Here is a 21,707-nt window from a genome sequence, read left to right as displayed (position 1 = left end):
GGAAAAATGTAGCCCCCAGTTATAGTTACAATTCAATAAGCAATATTAAAATGCTAAACACCAAAATTCGGTTAATCATACCATATCAAACAGATGTAATTTGAATTTTTCGTCTTAAGCCTTTTTTTTTTAAGAGATGAAACAGTCGTATATGAATGGTGTTTAAATTTTAAATCACAAGGGTATTTTTAACAGAGCTGATACTGCAATGACATAAAAAGTGTGTTCTTTTCCAATAAGTAAGAAAATCCATACCACCAGTAACAGAATTATAGAATCCACAAACAGAAATTCATTTTGACAACAGAATAATCTTAAAGAGAGAATAAGAAAGTGGGTTTTAGACAACTTGGTGTTGCTATATCAGGATCCATAGCTTGGATTTCGGATGGGAACTGAACATTGCCCTCCTGTGTACCTATAGCACTAAGTATCTTACACGTCTGCATGCTGGTGCATGTTTTCCCAGGCCTCACCTCTCTCCTGGAATGTGTGCATGTTAATGAGAGTCTTTGCCTAGAAATGTATATGATAATATGGAAATCAAGTACCATCTGTAAGAAACAGACACCAGCACATTAAACTCAGGCATTCCTTCTTTTCATAACCAGGATTAAAAAAAAAAAGTTTAATTTTACCTATTGGAAGAGAGTGAGAGTATCCAACACTGATTGTTGATCAATGCTCTTTCAATTTTCACAAAATATTCCTGATAAGTGGTCTGTGAGTCCCTCCAGGGCCCATGCAGTGTCTTTGCCATCCTTGTTTTCAAAGCCCGTGCTTGGCGCTGCAAATAAATACTCCCTTTATTGCAATAAAGTTTAATTCATGAATATATATAATCTGCTTGGAAATGTTGTGCTAAGAAAATGCTTTGAAACTGATTATCCAAGTTTCAAAATATAGAATCTGATGAATTAAGAGTTCATAAAAATTGAGAAAAAAAACATGTATTTTGGTACTTTTAAACACAAATGCCTGGTTACATGATTACCCATGATTACATGACCCCCCAAAAATAAAAGGTATATAACATGATATTACAATTAAAATGCCAAACATCAGTCTATGGAAGGTATAATTTGCACTTTTACTTTATAAATAGTATTGTTCTTATTTTCTTCAAACTCTGATATTAAACATTCCAGAGGAAAAATTGGGGTTTACTAATATTTCAGTAATGTAATAGCCAAATATGGTTTCTCTTCTGACATATAAAAATAACTGTATAAAAAATATAACATCCTTTACACTCAAAATCATCCTCCAAGAAAATTCCTATTATCCACAATACTTAAAGAGGAGGCATGCATTATAGTAAACACTTGGTAATATAAATAGTTACACTATCACTTCATTTGAATGTCATTAATTTAATATATCTTAAATTTTGTGAGCATTCTGAATATATAAAAATGGCTATGATTATTATGGTTATTCAAAACTACCTAAACAATATGGTCTTTAGTTATTGTATTTGCCTTTAAATAAATTTAATTAACAGTTGTTCTTGAAATAAGTTCAATAGAAAAAAGGAATTCTGTGTTATTATAATTACATACATTAGAAATTATACTAAACATGCAATCATTTAAAAATGTAAAAATTTTTTATATTTTCCTGCTTATGTTTCTGTGTTCAATGTAAAGAGGAAAAAAGTTTTCAATCAAATAAAAAAAGATCAAGATAATTTTCATAAAGTGGCTATTTCTGTATTAAAGAAACTACAATATTTCAACAAGTATGTGTCTGCTGAATTTATTTTCACCTATGAAACAATTACTGAACAGTTTGAAAGAAAGTAAAAGGCATTAAAATAAGAATATAAATTAGAATAAGGGGGAGGGAAAGCAGATATATTAATGATAAAGACAGAGACAGTGCTGCCTAAGTAAAAAAAACCTGGCCCAGGATTCCTGGCCACAAAAGTGATTTTGAAACTAACCCGTCAGGTAACCATGTGAATAAGTCTTCTCTCCTTAGTAGGACCAACTCACCTTCCTCTGTTCCATTTAAAATGGTTTACCAACTTCTTTAAATGGAAAAGGACTTAACTGACTTAAGGTCCAACCCACTGCTTAACAATTCTCCTGAGGATTACAGTCCTTCAGGATTCCTTTACTTCATTCATTCCACAAATACTTGCAAAGAGCCTGCTGTGTTCTGGGCAATCTCAGGACGCTGAGTATAAACTGTGGTCCCTTCAGTTCAACCCCCATGAAACAAGCAGCATGGGGCCTGGCCTCACCAAACAGAATTTACTGGTGGCTTAGAAAGGGAAGGACTAATTCTAGCTGCGCAGTCAGGAAAGTCTTCCAGAGGGGAGAATCCCTGAGCACATGAGATTTCCAGGGAGAAACTGAGCAAAATTTTGGAAACTTGGGCAATTTTCCAATAATTTGGCACAATCAGAGGGAAGGATTGGGAAGGGGTAGTTTTCCATCATTATGTAAAATGATTTATGGCAACTATGAATACAGTTTTGCTAAGGAACTATGTAACTATCTGACTATAGGAGGGATAGTTCAGTACTACAGGTAAAGAACATTAAGTCTAGCCTATAGTGATTCTGAAACTTGTCAAACATGATCATACTTAAGATAGGCTCAGTAGTGCTGGGCGACAAACTACTCCAATATTTCAGTGGCTTCACCAAACACAAGTTTATATCTTGATTATGCAGATTCTGTTGTAGGTCCTGGGGCTTTTCAGGGCAGCTTGCGCTCAAGGTAAGAGTTTGCATTCCAGGATCCTTCAGTCCTGTGCCACCTCCACCTTAATACACACTTCCTTGATTGTAGTAGCAAGGGACAGTGTAGACTCAAGCATTGGCCCTTAAATGTTTCCATCAATAAATGAAACATTTCATGTCTGCTCACATTTACTTACTAAAATAAGCTACATTGCCATACCAAACTTCAGTGGGGTGGAGAATGTAATCCTCCCCTATGCCTATGACTGGAAGGAGGGCAGGAATAATTGGGAAGCACCAAAAATGCTCTCAGCACTTACAAAGTGTTATGAGAATGCTCTGTTTCAGAGTAGACTAATAGGGCCAATAATATTACTAGTATGGCATAAATTAAGGTTGAAACTAAATAAATTTTAATCTCAATCTTGGTGATTGAAAGTTACAGACTTTAAGTAGTTTCACTTAGTCAAAGTTTACATTATCTATGCAAGCAACTGTAAAAGCTACTCATTTAGAGACATAACTGATTCATGAAATTGTTTAACCTAAATTGCTTAAAAACTAACATCCAGATACATTTAAATGAATGGATCAGGTAAAATATTAAAATACAACTTTTTCTGACATGGTTCCAATATTCTGATATAATAAGCCACTTTTTCCTTTTTTGTATATAAAGATACACTGGAAAAATTATATTACACACAGTAATAAATACTGACTGCCAATAATAGACAAAGGTCATAGAACTAAGTATTTAGTATGTTGCTTGGTTCCAGCAATCTTTTTGGTTACAGTGAATAAGCAAAAGAGCATTTAGTCAAGCTTTGGTTCTAAGTAACAATTTAGTCTTTACCGCCTACCAAATGTTATCCTACCAGAAGGGCTAAGTGGCTAACACAGATTTGTTGCTTGATACTCTAATACCACAGTAGAGGCCTACTTCTAGGGTGCTCTTTCACCTAACCACTCTACAACAATGTACTGAGATATTTTTATCTTAAAATTGTAGTTTAACTTAATTTTCTTAATTAATTTCATGCTACTTTCCTGAAAGCAAGCCTTCGGAACCATCAAAAATGGCCTGCACCTTACAACAATTGGCACTTATGATAATACACAAGATATGCAAATACACCTGTTTGTCAGGTGTAAAGAATAATCTGTAGAGGACCCGCGTGGGAACTAAAATGTACAAACAAACAAGCACTCAGCTGTGCCTGTGTTGATTCCTTTATTCCTGCTAAACTTCCAAGAAATGAGGAAGATCTATCATTCGAGTCTTAATTACAGACTGTCCTCAGACATAACATCGTCCAGTCCTCATGTCACAGATGTCACAGGCTTAAAGAAAGAACTATACCTCTGAAGCCAGGGCAAGCTTAAACCTGCCACCCATTGGAGAGATCACGGTGTCACAGGTTGGCTTTTAACAGAACAGCAATCTTAGAGGTCAAGTTGAGAAAAAAAAGCCACCTTGAGTGTGGAAGACCAGACCCCAGGGAGGGCGAGCTGCAGGCCCGTTGGGCGCATTTCTCTTCGCAGGGCAGGTACCCCCCACTTCTTCCCCACCTGCGCAGCCGGGGCCCGCCAGGCTTCCCGGAGCGATGCCCTAGCGGGGGCAATGGGGACACCCCGCAAGGAAGCTCGCTCTCTGCTGGGCCTCCCCAAAACCCCGAAGCCCCGCGGGAAGGGAATTCCAGGTCGGGACGCTCCCACGCCCGCCCCGTTTCTCTCTCCGGCTCGCTGCCTTTCCCGCTCCGCTGCCGCGGGGCCTCGTCGCCACTTCTGGGCGGCTGCCTGGCGGAGGTGGCGGCGAGCTCCAGGCTCGGGGTAGGGAGTGGGGCAGGGCGAGGGGCCGGGCGGCGGGCTGAGCCTGGGACAGGCTGCCGCCCTCGAGCCCGGCCGCGCGCGCGCGCGCGCGCGGGGGTGGGGGCCGCGGGAGGGAACAGGCGGGCCACTGTCCCCGGAGAGGACAGAGGAGCCCCGGGTCGGAAAGGGGAGTGAGCCCTCCCGACTTGCTCCACGAGAAGTTTTCCCGGGGCGTGGGGTTTGGGCGCTCTCGGCCGGCCCCGCTCCCCGCCCCGCCCGGCCGCTCCCCGCCCCCCGCCCCCCGCCGGGCGCCACCCGGCTCCCGGGAAGGCCCACGGGGCGGGGGCTGCGGCGCCGCCTCCTCCCGCCGCCGCTCCCGGCAGCGCTGCAGCGGCGGCCGCGGGCTGGGCGGGCCCGCAGGTGGACTTGCACGCGGGGGCGTCCCGCCCGGAGCGCCGGCCTCTCCCGCCGCAGCCGCGCCGCGCCCCGCAGGGCGATGGACGCCGCCGCCGGAGGGTAAGCCGCGCGCCGCCCCCGGGCTGGCCCCTCGCGGCCCCGCCGGCGGCCCGACCCGCGGCCTCGGCGGCGGCTTCCTCGCGGCCTCGGCGGAGGCCCCGGGGTGGGGGGCTCGGGTAGGCTTTTGAACAATTATTTGCTGTCCTCCTGGGGCTGCTCCGAGTTGCCAAAGGGCCGCTGGACGCCGGGAAGTGGGTGCGGAGTCCGGGAGCCGAGGCTGCAACAAAGGGCCCCTTGTGGAGGCTCTGGGAGCGCGGCGGGCGGCACCTGGGAGCGAGCTCCTGGGGAAAGGGGAGTCGGGGCTGGGTCCCCGGGCCGCGGGCCGAGGCCGGGCAGGTGAGCGGCGGCAAGGTGACCGCGGTGGGGGGGGGGCAGCTGCGGGGCGAGCCTGCTGTCAGCCGCGGGACGGGGCCGGGGCCGGGACCGGGCGGGGCGCGCCCCCGAGGGGGTGTGTGTGCTTGCGGCCAATTGCCGGGGCCGAAGCCCGGCGCAAAGTCGGACTGCAGACGGCGATATGCTTCCTATCCCCACGTGTCTGGGGAGCGATCGGAGGGGAACGGGGTGTCACGTGCGTGGCGAGTTAATATTCAGCGAAGCTGGTCTTCCTGCCAGATATGCTAATAAGCACCTTGCTAAGCCTTTGGGTAAACAGTAATGAGAACAGGTAGTTCTGCAAGAGTTGGGAGAACCGGAAAATAACCTTCGTCTTGGTAAACAGTGAAGGCTTCACGTGGGTGCTCGCCGAACTTGCCAAGTGGGAAACCCCTTTCATGTAGTACAACTTTTTCTCACAAGTGTTCCCCCGGCTCAGTTTCTTTTCGGATAGTTAATCCGGATGCGGCAGGGCCACTAAGAGAATACGAACGTTCTAGAAAAGTTAAGAAAGACTCGACTTTGAACTAATGAATAAGTTGTATAGTTTTCCTGATGTAGGGAAGTCATTTTCCCCTGGAACATGACAGGCGTTTCCTTAGAAGCGAGTCACAACATGTTTATTCATCAGAGACCATGCGAACATTGGCAGTTGTCAGAGGAAACATGGAAAACTCAAAGCAGCGTGAGTAATGTAAAAGTTATTTAGTATAATGCTTACGTGGAGGAAACATGTAGTGTGTGAATTCTTTCATTTGGGTCCAATTAGTTATCTTCTGCCCTCTGCAAATAGCAGTATTACTGTTGACTGCCGTTCCCATTCTTTCCCCAGTGTTTTCATTGTTCAGAGACTATCATGTATTCTTCCATATATTCTCACAGTAGTATGTATGGGTAAAGAAACACATTGATAGAGTCATCATAAAACCATGGACCTCTAAATAGAGCTGCAGTGTTATGTAAATTAAGAGGACACAGCTTTCTGGAATACTGAAGTGCATTCAGGTATAGTATAAAAGGATAAGATAGTATTAAATTGGTGAATTTGAAAATGGATTAGGTTAAGGTACTATTTAAAAAAACAACTAGGATATGCACATACACAAAATACACTTATAGAGGCTAAGAAATCAAGTAATGCTTTTGAGTAAAATAGGTGAGATCAGATGGCACTGGGATGAAGGAATGGAAATAGCTCTCTAGTGATAAGCATGACTATAGCAAGATAAGACTTTAGTTTTGAGTAAAGGTTAAACTAAGCTCTTTGCTTCAAAAGGGTATAGAAAACTGCTTAATCTAATTTCTCAAATGCGAAGGAAAATGCTTTTAAGGATTTTTGCCCTCCTGTCTCCAAATTTAAGGAGGGACATGTGGAAAAATGCTTCAAGATTGTATCTAATATGACATGCTCACTGTATCACTTTATCTCACATTGTCATATTCAGGGAAGTAACCAATATTTAAAAGTATAAACATAAATATACTTTCATTTGGCTATCTTGTCCCTTGGCATATCCCGAATCCCTATTTCATATTTGTTGAATAGTCAATATCGCTTTTGTTCTTTTTCCCAAAACTTCAGAACATTAAAAAGTTTTCAACTGTGGGAAAAAAAGTCCTAGATGAATGTGTTTGGGAGATGGCGGGGAGCGAACTAGCAATGTCACGATGGATCATTAGGTTTTGGATGTTAATTTCTTACTAAAAAACTGAATTATGACTCATTAGTAGCTTCTGAGGCCGCTTTAGTCCTTATCCTTGGATATCACTGCTCTAAAGAACCCCTCCGTACTTTTCAACAGGTCATTTTAAAGAAATCTAGTGCCACTCCACGTATCACAAATAGGAATGTAAAACCGAAAGACACAGAGTGACTTCACTGAAGTCCTAGAGCAAATTAGTGATAAAACCTGGAGGAAAACCTAGGACTTCAGTTGCCTAGTTTATTGCATTAATTGCTTTTAATCTTTTTCTGACCAGATATGAGACATTTGAATGTCAAAGAGCTGGGTCCTTATCTTTAGAACTACTACTGCTTGTGTGTTTTACGTGCCAGAGAGATAAGCTTTTTTCTTCTTCTTCTAACTCTCTGAAATTTGAATGTCGAAGTGTAGTTGACCTTGCTTTGGGAGACCTTGCTGTTTTGATTGTGAAAGAAGTTTTCAGGAATGGACAAGGAGAAAAGCCTACTTCGTAATGTTGCAGTTCTGGTGCTACAGAGTTAATTGAAGGAGTAGTGAAAGGGAAGGATTTAGTAGCTTTTATTAAGCTTTTATTTGGATGCATTATTGGTTCTAGTTTTACTGACTGTATAAATTGAATTCTTGTTAGCCAACATTTATTGACTCCTTAGAAGTTAAATGCCTTCGCTGAGGTATCAACATGAGAATTACCTGGAGATCTTTAAAACAAAGGCCCACGCTCTCACGCCTCTAACGCGGGTTTTAGTAGGCCTGGGACAAGGACGTGGGGAGTTTTAAAATCCTGCTTAGGTGATTCTAATATGCAACCATATCTGAGGACCGTTGATTAAGTAGATAGCCACAGCTGAGATGGAGATGAACTCCATAAACAGAATGGAGACTGCGGTTCATTTTTAGGAAACTCAAGGTCCTAACTTTCAGCTTTATCTTGCCTTGCTAAAGATTCCATTTAGGAGCTTTTTAAGTATTATTATTAAAAATTTTTTTGCTACTCCTTCTTGAGGAAGTGTAACTTTATCCATTTTACAGTTGTGAAAACTAAGACTCAGAGAGCTTAACATACTCAAAGCCACACAACTCTAGGGGGATGCAAGAGTAACAGAAACAAGATCTGGACCCTGGATCAATGCTCTTCATCACTAGGCCTGTTCTCATCTGGTATGTTTCCTATCATGGATCACACTGAATGACTAAAGTATATTTTTATTTAAAGTGGCAGTAAAATGCACTGTCTGGATTCTCTTTAAAATCATGTTTGTATTATATTAAAAAAATGCAAATTCTAATGCATGTGAAAAAACCCTCATGCTTAGCATTTAAAAGGAACTTAAGTACTTGGTTTATGTCTTCAAAACCATATTGGACATTTTCTTATGTTTGGGATCATTTAACTCATAGTAAATTGACAGCCTTCTTTTGTCATATGACAACCTGTACTTTTGCTATTAGACATCTATTAAGTTTACAGTGTAATTTCAAAAGTAGGAATTTTGATTACCAAATAAGAAATATGAAATTGTTTATTAAGATAATGCTAAATTTTGTGCTCAAAATCTAATTTTCTCCAAATGTGTTAGAAGATACTGAATAACATTACAACCTTACTTTATTATTGAAATGCCTGGTGTATTTATGCAATAATAAATGCCAGGCTTCACATTACTGAGACAATTACTTTGATTTAATTAGTCAAAACTTGGGGGCCCTTATCTTATATAAAACATTTTTCTGAGCACTGGGAGATTGGCTCTTGATCTTAAGAAATTTATTAAAGAAATTATCTGTAACTATGGCAGGAAAAAACAAAGGAACATGATATTAGTGTAGAATGATACTTTGATGCTAAATTTTAAACATCATGTTTATGCTTAGAACTTAATATGTAATAACTCACTGATCAGGAGACTATGGCCCAGTAACCTAATCCAGAAGGTCAAAAAATGGGCCCTTCACCTGTTTTTTTTTTTTTAACTTTTCTTCAATTTGTGTGTGTATGTGTGGTAAAATGCACATAACAAAATTTATCTAAAATAGTGTAAAGTGTGCTGTTTAGTGGTATTAAGTACATTCATACTGTGCAACCATCATCACCGTCCACCTCCAGAACTCTTCAGCTTGCAGAACTGAAACTTGTACACATTAGACATAGCTCCCCATTCTCCTCTCCCCTGGTACCTGGCAACCACCGTTCTGCTTTGTCTCTGATTTTGACCACTTTAGGTCCCTTATGTAAGTGGAATTGAACAGTCTTTGTCTTTTTTGTGGCAGGTTTATTCACTTAGCATGTCCTCAAGGCTCATCCATGTTGTACTGTCTATCAGAAGTTCGTTCCTTGTTAAGGCCGAAATAATATTTCACATTTTGCTTATCTATATCTGTTGATGGATGCTTCAGTTGCTCCATATTTGAGCTATTGTGAATAATGCTGCTGGGAACAAAAATGTACAAATACCTTTGTGAGACCTTGCTTTCAGATGTTTTGAAGTAGAATTGCTGAATCACATGGTAAACCTATTTTTAGCTTTTTGAGGACCTCCATAGTGTTTTTCATAGTGGCTGTACCATTTTACAACAGTGCACAAGGTTCTGATTTCTCCACATCCTTGCCAACCTGTTATTTTGTTTCTTTGTGTGTACGTGTGTGTAGTAGCCATGTTAAAGAGTCTGAGGCAATATCTCATTGTAGTTTTGATGTGTATATTCCTTGATTAGTGATAATTGAGCATCATTTCACGTGCTTAGTGGCCATTTGTACATCTTCTTTTAAGGAATGTCTATTAAAGTTCTTTGCCTGTTTGGCTTTACTTTTTTGGTTGAGTTTAAGGAGTTCTGGATGTATGCTGGATATTAATCTCTGTCCTGTGCCTGTTTTCGTAAAGAGTTTTACTGGCACACAGGCATACCCACTCACTGGCATATTGTCTATAGCTACTTTCACATTTTAGTTGAATAGTCCTGAAAGAGATCATACAGCCTGCAAAGCTACAAATATTTGCCCTGTGCCCATATAGAGAAAAGTTTGCTGAACACCACCACCCTCCCCTGCCACCCCCATCCCACCTAACTTACGAAATTGATAAATGCGGTTGTAATTATTTAATTCATATTTATTTACTGGGGGGACTTCGAAGTATTGAACTTAAATGTAAGTTGGACAAAAAGGAGTCATTTTTGTTTGCATAAAGCAGCACATATAGTAAGAGATTTTGCAGAATGGTGATTAATAATTTTTCTTTTTTTTCAACAAGTTTTCCAGTGAAGACTTGGCCCCTTGGCAAGCATTGTAGAATTTTAGCACTTATTTATTAGAATATATTTCAAAGAGAAGTTCTAAATGTCTGTGCTGGAGACTCTTTCACATATATTTTACTGATATATGGTCAAGAAAAAGAAATGTGCTTAGGAGGAGCTGGACCGAAGTTGGAAAGAGTTCCTGTATAGTTTTTTGAGTCTATACCTGCTTTATTAGTGAAGTCAAACTGTCCTTATAATTTCCAGCAAGTGTTTCTGTTGTGTAAAACATGTTTCATATTCTTAAGCTTTCAGTGATCTAACATTAGTATGATAGTTGTTGTAAGACTTTTTTTTTATGACTGCTAAATTTTTCCCCCATCTGTTACAGTAAAAACAAACTAAAAGTATGGGAGAAAGAAGTTTCCCATGACTATTTATAAAAGGCCAAATGTCTTCAGTTTTGCATAAAAGCTTCATATCTGAGGAATGAATCCCTTGGAAAAGGCTTTCGAAGACTGACTAGTGTTTAGAAAAATGCTACAGTGAGCTTTTTTTTAAAAAAAATGTACTTTAAATTCTTAATGCTGTTTAGAAATTTAAAACTACTTATTGACTTTAGATATTAAAAAAATTAAGCGTCGGAATGGGGGAGTAATTTGACAAAGTACTTTAATTGGATGGTCATCTCAATAGTAAGACAGCAGGAATGCAAAAGCAGGATAAAAAGGCTCAAGTCATGGAAAGCTGAAAGCTTAGTACTATTTGTAACTTTTAATACATTTTAAATAGTTATAAATGTTTATGAAGGTCAGAATTTCCAGGTTTCATAGGCAGTAAATGTGGTGTTTGTGTTGTCAGTCTGTGTGGTATCCTGATCATGTCTGTGCCTTTCTGTGCCTTATAGCTCAGGTCGTCACTCAGAGGCAGGCCTTCAGGAATTTGGAGGAAAGAAACAACAAGATAGTACGGAATAGGGTCAGTTTCTTAACTGCCTACTCTTCTTGGGTAAAACACAGCTCCATTCAGAATTCAGCTTTGTGGGTGCAAGGCAGTGAAAATGGAGGTGCTAGGGTGCAGGGAGAGGCATTCCTCTGAGTCCCTCAGTTTAATTTCCTCTAGTTACTTTTGAAGCCCCATTGAAACCCTCCATTGAAATCAGAGATTTAGAAATAATATAAACAATTATTTAAAAAAATATATGGGTTAATAGGACAGAGGTTTTCCTTTGTAATTGCTCCAGACTTGTGGAAGATTACTTTGGACAGAATTAGGGAGTGAAAATGCCATATTTTGAGGGATTTGATTTTTGAAAATAACTCAAGTGGTTCAGAGGCAAGCCTCTGAAGTGGGGTTGAAAAGAATCTGAGTTACAATAGTTGGGGTCCAAAACATGGATGTGCCTATAAAATAATGATTCTGATTTTCTTGTGTGTAAGTTGACTTTAAATAAGGTTGAATGTCAAAAGCATTGGAATATAGTTTTTAAATGGTAGGATCATTGGAAAAAGTGCATTGTTTCTCAATGTGATTAAGTCACAGGATGGCCACCAAGTAATAGGTATTCATTCTAGCGTATTTATTAAAATAAATGATACTATATCACCTTGTAGCTAACTTTATAGTTTCTGTACTTATGCCGAGATATATTTGTAAAGAAGTAGAATTAAGATGCTCAAACCCAGGTGGGACATTTATCACCAGTCCTTGAGGATTTCCATTGCCAACCTGCACACATGCTATTATTCCTGGAGAAATGAAAGTGGGCAAGTAGTAGATGAGCCCAAGGGGAGTAGAGGTGACAGGAGCTAGAGTTTTAACAGCTGCTACAGTATGTATCATTTCAGATGTGTTGAGAAAACAGAAAATTGTGGTTACATCTGAACATGGCTACTAGCCTGCCATTCCCAGGGCTGATAGATACGCTGTCATTTCTCAGAGTAGTCAAGATGATTGTAAGAGCCAGTGAAATAATTTTCTACTTTGTGCTGAAGAGGATGCAAGTTATACACAGGTTGGAAGTGTCAGGGAGAGGGACAGTCCTCTGTTTTTCTCCTGTTCTTTAAATACCTGATAGTCAGGTATCACTGCTTTAATAGAATTAGGAGAGAGACAGGGTCACTGTTTTAAAGGAGAGCCTCTGTATTTCTTGGTCTTAAGCATTCTCAGGTATTCATGATTTGGGTCTTGGTAAGAAGATCCCTGAGTGAAGTGACCTACTGGGTTATAGGAGCAGTTTCTCTGCTTTTGCTCCCACTAAGATGCCCATTCCAGAGAGCACACAGATGCTTTAACTTAAGGCGAAAAGTTAAAGGAGTGCTTCAGGGGAGCAAGGCTGAAAGTGGCAGAGGAGAAGGTTAGCTCGTGAAAAGAAACTAATTTTCAAATTCTCTGCTGTGAGCCTGTGCTACAGCAGTTTTCTATTTTCAGTTTTCCTTCTCTCTAAAAGAGGGTAAGTTTTACTGCGATATTTATTACATACAAACTTTTCTTTCCCCTCTGGAAAAGTTAGGTGTGACTTCATTTGAATGAAAAAAAGAAAAATTTAATCTGAAAGCGGAACTATACTGATTTTTCCCCTCACATTTTAATTGGGACAAATTTTGTGTCTGGAACCTTTTCTAGTTTGTATTTTACTTTAGTTTCCCATATAATACTTTGAAGTACAGTCTGGTGTGAAAGCAGCAATGTCCAAGAATAGTTCATATTGTCTGTTTATGATCCTGAATATTTGTAGAAATATATAGGAAATTCAGTCTTAAACGATGCTAAGAAAATTCAGTCTGAAAGTTTGTGTTGCTGGTATCCTTGTGAAGCCAAGGGACAAGTTTCCGACTAAATTAGTGGTATATGTAGTACATCATTGCACTTACGTAGGGGCATTTCAGAGTTTTCTACTCACTCAAGATTTCACATATTTTTGGGGTGTAACACTTTGGGATTTTCTTTTTTTGTGAGTCATAGTTATTTAGAATACAGGGCAGATCATGCAATATTAAATTAGTGGTACTTGTAAAATTATCTGAAGGTATTGAATATTTGCTATAATTTTTGGTAATCCAAATCCATTCCTTTTTTGTATTCTTATAGATACTAAGCACATCAAATTGGCAGTAATGAATACTTGAATATTATGGATTTGGGGCATTCAGTTTCCTTACATCACTCTAAAACCTAGGCAAGGTAGAGACCAAATTTCTGGAACCCCACAGGTAATTGGAATGGTTTGACACAAAGGTACCCTGAGCTTAATACTTCCTTAATACTAGTATTCCTCAATATTCCTTCCTTAATATTAAGTCCTTAATACTCATTGGTACTAAAGAACAGGCTTGGGGCACCAAGAAATGTGCCTTGCTGAAGGTGTCCACAGTTCAGGAGTCAGGGAGGAGTACAGTGATGACTATTTAATTTCATCTCTTAACACCTGTTGGTCTTCACAGCCCATTTAATAAGATTTCCTATCAAGAAACACTTTAAAAAATTCTGCTCTTCGTTATTTTGTTTCAATAGTTAGAGGCTATCTAGAATGCCTTCCTCTGTGAATCAAACCTAGTCAAAACTTCTGTTTATTGTGGTGACTGTTCCTTCTGGCATGTGATTTGCATGACTGGTGAGGAGCCTGTCTCACTAAGGGGCTCAGCTGTCATGCATGGTTTTGCACACATTTTCTCTGTGGCCTTTGGAGCATTTCCTCAGACTAATACAGCACAGCCCTAAGTCAGATGTTCTTGTGGAAGTGGAAAGAGAATGAGAAAAGAAGTGTATTTAGGATTTGAGAAAGGAGGCTTTTTTCTTTCTTAATCTGGAGAACCAACCAACTGAAATTTAACTGGTTCATTTTCATCGATATATGCATTTTAAGCTTGAAAATCAGCTATGTGAAAGCAAAAAAATTTTGAAAAGTTTATTTTTGAAATAAAATAAAACAATTTGGGAGAAATGGTAATACTCTGTACATAGGCAATTCACTTTTTCTTTTCCTTTTTAAATACATTGTGTACCTTGGTTGTGCATAGAATATCATTCATTTACTTCCTTTCCTTAAGCCCTTTGTGTCTGCTTATGTTTTTACACTACTGCTTCATGGAAAAATTAAATTGCATGAGTTGTGAAGGGAGAATTTTCCTGGCCTTATTCCTTTTTCGGTTAGCCAAGTAGATGCATACTGTGCTAAATGGAAATGTAGAGATAATTTAATTTTTGTTTGGGGATATAGATGAAAGGAACAAGAAATAGACAAAATATATTCAATGAATGGAAAAATGAAAACCAGAATGGTCTCTGATAGTAGGAGAATTCTCTACAGTTTATAGGTCACATCATTTATTCATTATTTTTTGATTGGCAATATATTCAAACAGCACAGAATTCAAAAGAGAAATGATGATACAGTGAGAAATCTCTTGGTTCTGTCACCCAGGTTTTATTCCCAGAGGCAGTCAGCATTACAGTTCTTGGCAATAGGTGATAGGACACTCTATGCCCGTGCTGTCCAATGGAAATGTAATGCTAACCAAAAATGTAACTTAAAATTTTCTAGGTGCTACATTAAAAAAATTCAATTTAAAATGATGTATTACGTGACGCAATGGTTAACATGATTCTAGTTCTACAAAACAAGGGGAAATTGTCCTTAACAAAGAGTATTTTACACTGAGTCAGATTTGAAATTTAAATTATATAAAATTTAAATTTAAATTCTTTATCACGCTGGCTGTATCTCCAGTGCTGAAGAGCATTCTGTGGCTATTGGCCACCATAGTGGGTAGTGCTTCTTACACTCAGGAGCGAATGAGTATTTACATATAGTTTCTCCCAGTTTTATTCACAGTTCTGCTTTGACCTTGCTTTTTTACTTACTGTATAACTTGGAGATTATTCCATTTATTACATAAAGGGCTCCATTTTTGTTTTTCCCAAGCTGTGTATTACGTCCTTGTAGGGATGAAACATGATCATATAACCAGGCCCCTATTAAGGGATAATCACCCTTCCCTCTTTACTAATATTAAGTGGTTATTTTAGCATTCTTTATGCAGTTAACAATCTATTGTGCTCATATTTTATCCTGCTATATTTGATGAAATTAGATTAATTTAACATAATATTAAGTGGTTATTTTAGCATTCTTTATGCAGTTAATCTATTGTGCTCATATTTTATCCTGCTATATTTGATGAAATTAGATTAATTTAACCTCTAGATTATGAACTTCTAAAAACCAGAGGCCATACTCTTGACTGCTTCTTTTGTGTATAATGCTGGGCTTAATTTAATTTCCTGCATATACCCAGAAATATAATAGATAATATTTGAATTTTTGTGAATTTGAGCAACGGGTCAGTGTTGGGGATGGAGACCAGCAAATTACTTGTCTGCTGGAGTGGTATAAACTCAGTTACACAAAGTATCTAACATTCATTTTTGCAGCCATTAATTAATGGATTGTGTTAAGCCACCTTCAAATGCTACACCCCTAAAAGGGCTGTTGTTAATCTTTCAGCACTCTTGTAAAATTCCACTCCTAGTTTGAGACTCTTAGCATTATTCCTTGCAGCAGTGTTTATAAAATAATTATGCATTTCATTAGTAATGTAAGTGAAAATTCAGTAATGTTTCCATCTCGAACTTCGAGAAAACCACGTTTGCCTATCATGGGCAGGGTTGTTTAATAGGACACTAGGACACACATGCTGTATGATTATTTATAGCCTAATCTTACTTCAATAATAATGGAGTAAACTTTGAATTACAGAGGAAGTTATAGGTTTTGAGAATGAAACAATTAGACATTAACTGTATGATTCATTAGTGCATAAGAATTCTGCTCATTTTTGCCAACACCCTGAAATCTAAATTGTCTAAACAACCTTACTATTTTGATTCAGTTCTATTGGTAGAAGAAGTTAGCCTTTTTAATATGAACAATAATGGCTAAAGAATAAGACCCAGTCATAAAGGGCATTTTCTTCCAGCTCATGAAAGAAGAGATTGAGAATTTTGTGATATCATGAATGGAAGAAATTAAATTGTTGAATAGGCACCAGGAAAGAAAAATCATTGAGTGCTCTTTCTCCCCAGTGTTTTTGGGAGTTCCAATTAAAAATGTGTACAAAACTGCAAACATAGTAGAATATAAGTTTGTCCATTATTTTTGAATGTTTTTCTCACAGTAATTTTACATTGTTCCAAAATAAGATGAAATTCTACGGCAGAATTCATTAGAATAAAATAAACCTTAAAAAAAGTGATCATTTAGTGTTCGGGTAAGTGACAGAGCATTCTATAAAGCACCTTAAGTGAGTCTAATACTCTCCATTTAAGTCTGACCAGTATGCTTGGCCCCCGGGCATTGGGCAGCATTGGTTGAATACAACCAGAAGCCAGAATAGCCATAGCCCTGAATGCTGCCTGCCACTCATTGCCTTAGGCACTCTCTTTCACCTCCCTGGTGAAGGAAGGTAATTATACAGAATGAAAGTGTGGAAGTAACACCAGCAAATATTAGGAGTTCCATTTATGTTTGTTGCCTTTTAAATTTGCTCTCTACTTTGTTAGAATACAGCCTTTTGTAAAGCTGGCATCATTATTATACTGCTTTGAATGAGTACGGGAACACACCCTGTTCTCGATTTCCTCTCCCAAGAAATGGAAGATGGGGCTGCTTTTCTTCGTAAGTCCACTGTGACAGTTCCCGTGCCAGCTGCAAGGCAGTTGTTCTTGGAAAACGGAATACCGAATGGGTACATCTTAATGAAAATCCATTCCCTTATAGAGGAGAAAAATGCCCCCTCTGAGATGAGGAATACACCACCAAGTTGACTGCAGTTTTGATTGTTTCCTCATTTCTCCTTTGTGGGAATTGCCTTGGACTTGAATATTTCACTTTTCTTCTATGTGAATGAGAGTAACTCTAACTACCTTTCTTTGATTTTGTTGAGTTTGATTTGTTTGATTTTGATATGCAGTGACTGAAAATTTTCAACTGTAATGTCATGCACAAGAACATTATTATTTGAAAGAGGGAGTGGGAATGTGAGACACTGTTCTAATCACAGGCTCTCAGCTATTGAAGAGAACTTTTTTTTTACACAGGTTAAATTAAGGTCTTTTACTGGCTGTAAACAAGAAATTGAGGCCTTAACCTCACATGCTGTAACATTAAGTGGCAATCTAGAAACCAACTTTAGTGACTGATAAGAGGAAGACGACTGTGTAATTCCTGGCTCCTCCATCCTGCAGGGTGGCACTGGCTATTATTTTGTACAGCAGAGGTGTGTGTGGCAGCGTTTAGCCCAGGCTGTATACAGTTGTAACTCATTAGGCTCTGATGGCAGCATGATGGCAGAGCCTGAAAATTAATGCTGCAAACCCTTGACTAAAAGCCTTTGTTACACAAAATGCATTTAATTGTCTGATGTTTTTCTGGATTTGCTTTTTTTTGTAATATAGGAATATTTTCCATATTTTTGCAGGTAAGCTGTGATGTCAGTGAGGAAAGACTAATAATTCAAAATTTCCTAACATAATTATAATCTTTTTCCTAGTAAGCATAATGAAAATTTGCAGGTAGAATGAATTATACCTGTGTACAGATCTTATACTGGGAAAGTTTCTTAAGCATTAAGTTCTTAGTAAATGTACTTTTTAATAACTGCATCTCACAAGACAGTATGCAAAATAAAATATGGACCTGAATTGCTTCAGAGGTTGAATTAATATTTGTAAAATCATCCAAATTTCCACTAATTAAGAGGATCAGGGTCCCAGTACTTTAAGAACAATGGGCAGTAGTAGACCAGATGTACACAAGCAGTGAGCATTTATTGAACATTGACTATTCATCGGGTACTATGTTACGGGAATGACATATTCTACTGCATTTGATAGTCAACCACCACTGTATAAAGTAGACATTAGTTGTTACCCAGATTGTGCAGACCAGGAAACTGAGGCTTGGAGTGCAACTTGGCCAGGCTCATGTGGCCAGGCAGTAGAAGATAGGAGTAGAACCCAGTTATCATTCGAAATCCCTTTGCTTTGACCACTGCATTTCTGTTCCTCTCTCCCCTGCACCCTTGTCCCAAAACAGCCAGGTTGGCAAAGCCAATGTAATAAATAATCCAGGACATGAAATGGAACTAAACATTTTTTTTTGCTATTTTTTTTTTCATATTACAAAATTGACATTCTTATTACAGAATACTTGAAAGCAATGGGACTATGTAAGGAAAAATAATTATTATCTAGGCTACCTGGAGATAACTGTTAAAATGTTTTGCATTTTAGCATTCCCAAGGTGCATTCTGAATTAGTTACAAGTTAACATGTTTCCTATAAAAACAACTCCTGTGGTCAAACAATTTTGGGAGAGTCTGGGTTAAACAAAACTAAACTGTTTTCTTAAAGTTTTCTCAGGATTTTAATATGCTAATATGTAAAGTGAACTTAGAAAATGGAAACATGGAAAGTAACATTTTCCAAATTTATCAGAAGAACACTGACTTAGAGCTTAAGACCCGTGTTCTTTCAGATACAGTTTAGGAATTGCTATGGATAGAACCCATAAAGAAGCATTTAGATTTTTAACTACATATACTATTTTTATTTCCTTTTCTCCAGGATTATATCAGAGGTTATTTCAGTTATTTAAAAACATGTTTTTGTGTTCCTTTTCTCCAAGATTATAATATAGGTTATTTCAGGTTTTAAAACTCGTTAATAATGCTTTTTGAAGTGGATGTACAGCAAACAGTATGTGAATCTGTGTGCATGTTTGCATTGTTTTTGTTTGTTTTTTAATTCTTAGCTGTTGTGAAACATGTGGGCTGTCTCCCATGGAATCATTATTTTAACCATGATAGGGTATAAGTTTTAGATTTGACTGATTTATGCTTCCAGAACTGAAAGCTCGTAGAGTGTGCCCAGTGAGGCAACCAGCCCCAGGGTTTGTTTCAGCTGGAAACTCAACCTCATTCCAAGTCAAAATCTGTGTGGGATGGCCTGGGGACTTATTCTCAAGCAGAGACGTGCCAGAGAAAGGGCATCCTTGGGGGGAAACAGAAGTTTAGATCCTCCTTGACTTAGGATGGGGTCACTAGTGTTATGTTCCAATAAACCCATTGAAGTTGAAAATATGGTTAAGTTGAAAATTTATTTCATACACCTAATCTACCTAACATCGAAGCTTAGCCCAGCCTAACCTTAAATGTGCTCAGAGCACTTAACATTAGCCTATATGGCTGGGCAAAGTCATCTAACACAAAGCCTGTCTTTGAGTGTTGACTGTCTCTTATACGTTACTGAATACTATACCAAAAGTGAACAACAAGTGGCTGTGTGGGTACAGCATGGGCGTAAAGGTTTTGGTCATTTCCCCCTTATGGCCGTGTGGCTCAGTGGGATCTGCAGCTTGCTGCCTGCTGCCCAGCATCGTGGGAGGATTGAACAGTGTATCACTAGCTGGGAAAAAGACCCAAATGCAAAATTCAAAGTATGATTTCTACAGAATGCATATTGCTTTTGTGCAATTATAAAATTGGAAAAGTATCGTCTGGGGACTGTCTGTGGTCAGTTATTAGAATGAGCTGGGAAGGGGGATGTCTGTGTGTGTAATTACCTGCTTGGTTTCGAAGTATACCTTTCTCCCAATGCAGCCTGGGACAGGCTTTTCTGCTCCAGTAGCACTGGGGAAGCCGGGCTGCATGGGGAGGTTTGGTTATTAATCTTTGCTGTGGTCAAGAGGAGTAAAGAGGGCTGGGAATCTCAGGCTTCACTGAGTGGTGAGGAAGCTGGGCTTGTGGGCAGGTATGGATGTTGAGAGGAGGAATTTTAAACTTTGCTTGGGGAGGATTGGGTTTGAAACTCCCTAATAGATAACCCATGGTAGGAAGACATCTGCCTGAAAGAGAATCAACATTTCATTGACTTTTTTTTTTTCCTGCAACAGATGCTTATTGAAAGCTAACTAGGTGTCAGGTACTGAGCTGGACTTGACAGCTAATTGTACTGAAAATATTACTATATAGTACATGGAAATTATGTTCATGGAATAAAATCACTTTGGCTAGAATAAAAACTTGACTCAGTCTTACTAAAAATACACATCTTTGAACAACCTCCAAGGCAGTGTAGACAATATTCTCTCTCTTTTAAAATAAGGAAAAGTCCAAATCTCTGAAATGTCAATTACCATGTAGTTCAAATACTCTTTTTTTTTAATTGCCTTGGTAAACATTATGTCTGATCCTCAGATGTCTTAGTGAACCTCTTCAGAACGTTTCCCTGGAGTTTAGTCCTTCTTATTAGGCTCTGGGAAGTTGCTAGCACTGACTTTTCTTAGCCAGAGTGGAGCATCAAAACTATGCTTCCTAGACTAGAATTATTCATGGCAAGACTGGAGAATGCGGCCCTCAGTGGGGCAGTGGATTTCAAGGTCTGGTGAGGTGCCAAAGGGAAAATTCCTAAAGGGAATGCCCAACATCCAGGAGGCCTGAGGACCATCGCTATGGCAGCAAGAGGTGTTTGGCTCCCAGGGCCCCAGCGCAGCGGGCAAACGGCAGAGCTGCCCATCTAACATCAGTCAGCAGTGGAGGTTAGTCTTCATCTGGCCAGATGCCCGTCCCGTTTGTGGCCTTAAACTTGTGACTGATTTATGTGAAGTGATAAAGAAGCATTAAGAACAGTCAAAGAGACACAAGGTTGGCATTTCAAGGAGACTGGTTGTTCAGTCTTGGCACAGCGATTGAAAAGTTAGGAAATTCTGGAAAAAATTATCTACAATTTTGCATTTATTTTTGTTCTTTCTTTTCTCTCATCTGAAAATGACAATACCTATCTCATAGGCCCATGCCTGGTATTAGTAGGACTTACTTATGTGTACAACCATGAAATACTGACAAAGAACTAAAAACTATGATTTTAATTACCCAGTGAAATGCCTATAGCTATAAAGAGAGCTAAATTGTTAAAGTTCTTGAACATCAGCCATATGTAAAGTTCATAAGAATGGTTTAAGCTGTCCACTCTTAGTTTCTATTCAGTAAGTTAGTAGTTAATATTTGGCTAAGGATCACTGATTCCCAAATATAAATAATGCTGTTTTGTAACTCAGTTCACAGAATGTGATTCCTTGAAGCAGAGTTTCTGGCCCATTACAATCGTTAGAAACATCTCTACCTGGTAAGATGTGCGGATAGTGAGCACACAATGTGTTCATTGTAAAGCTTTATTCCTTTTTCCTCCAGGAAAGAAAATAACCAACTAACCCAACAGGCTCTCTCATTGAACTTCATTGTTGGCAATGGCTCCTAATGAAAAGACCTTGTCTTTGATACTACAAGTCAGTCCCGTTGAGAAAATGAGGTTCTTATTTTTTA

The 21,707-nt window shown here is 39.0% G+C and overlaps 1 protein-coding gene across 11 annotated transcripts in view; it reads left to right on the top strand.

Moving 5' to 3' along the window:
- Nucleotides 1-4,548: 4,548 nt before the first annotated feature.
- COBLL1 (cordon-bleu WH2 repeat protein like 1) overlaps nucleotides 4,549-21,707 on the top strand; it is a 145,910-nt gene continuing 128,751 nt past the window's right edge. For 3 of the 11 annotated variants that reach the window (XM_073241564.1, XM_073241574.1, XM_073241563.1), the window contains exon 1: nucleotides 4,838-5,020. In XM_073241564.1, the coding sequence (XP_073097665.1) occupies nucleotides 5,001-5,020 (20 nt within the window). In that variant the 5' untranslated portion in view covers nucleotides 4,838-5,000. Of the gene's footprint in view, nucleotides 5,021-5,954; nucleotides 6,078-8,133; nucleotides 8,254-21,707 lie in introns of those variants that run through there. The other 8 variants (XM_073241571.1, XM_073241567.1, XM_073241565.1 and 5 more) reach the window with 8 other exon arrangements.

This window comes from Manis javanica, chromosome 7 (genome assembly GCF_040802235.1).
Source record: "Manis javanica isolate MJ-LG chromosome 7, MJ_LKY, whole genome shotgun sequence".
Lineage (NCBI taxonomy): Eukaryota > Metazoa > Chordata > Mammalia > Pholidota > Manidae > Manis > Manis javanica.
The sequence above is the reverse complement of the archived record's forward strand: the minus strand, read 5'-3'. Positions and strand labels throughout refer to the sequence as shown.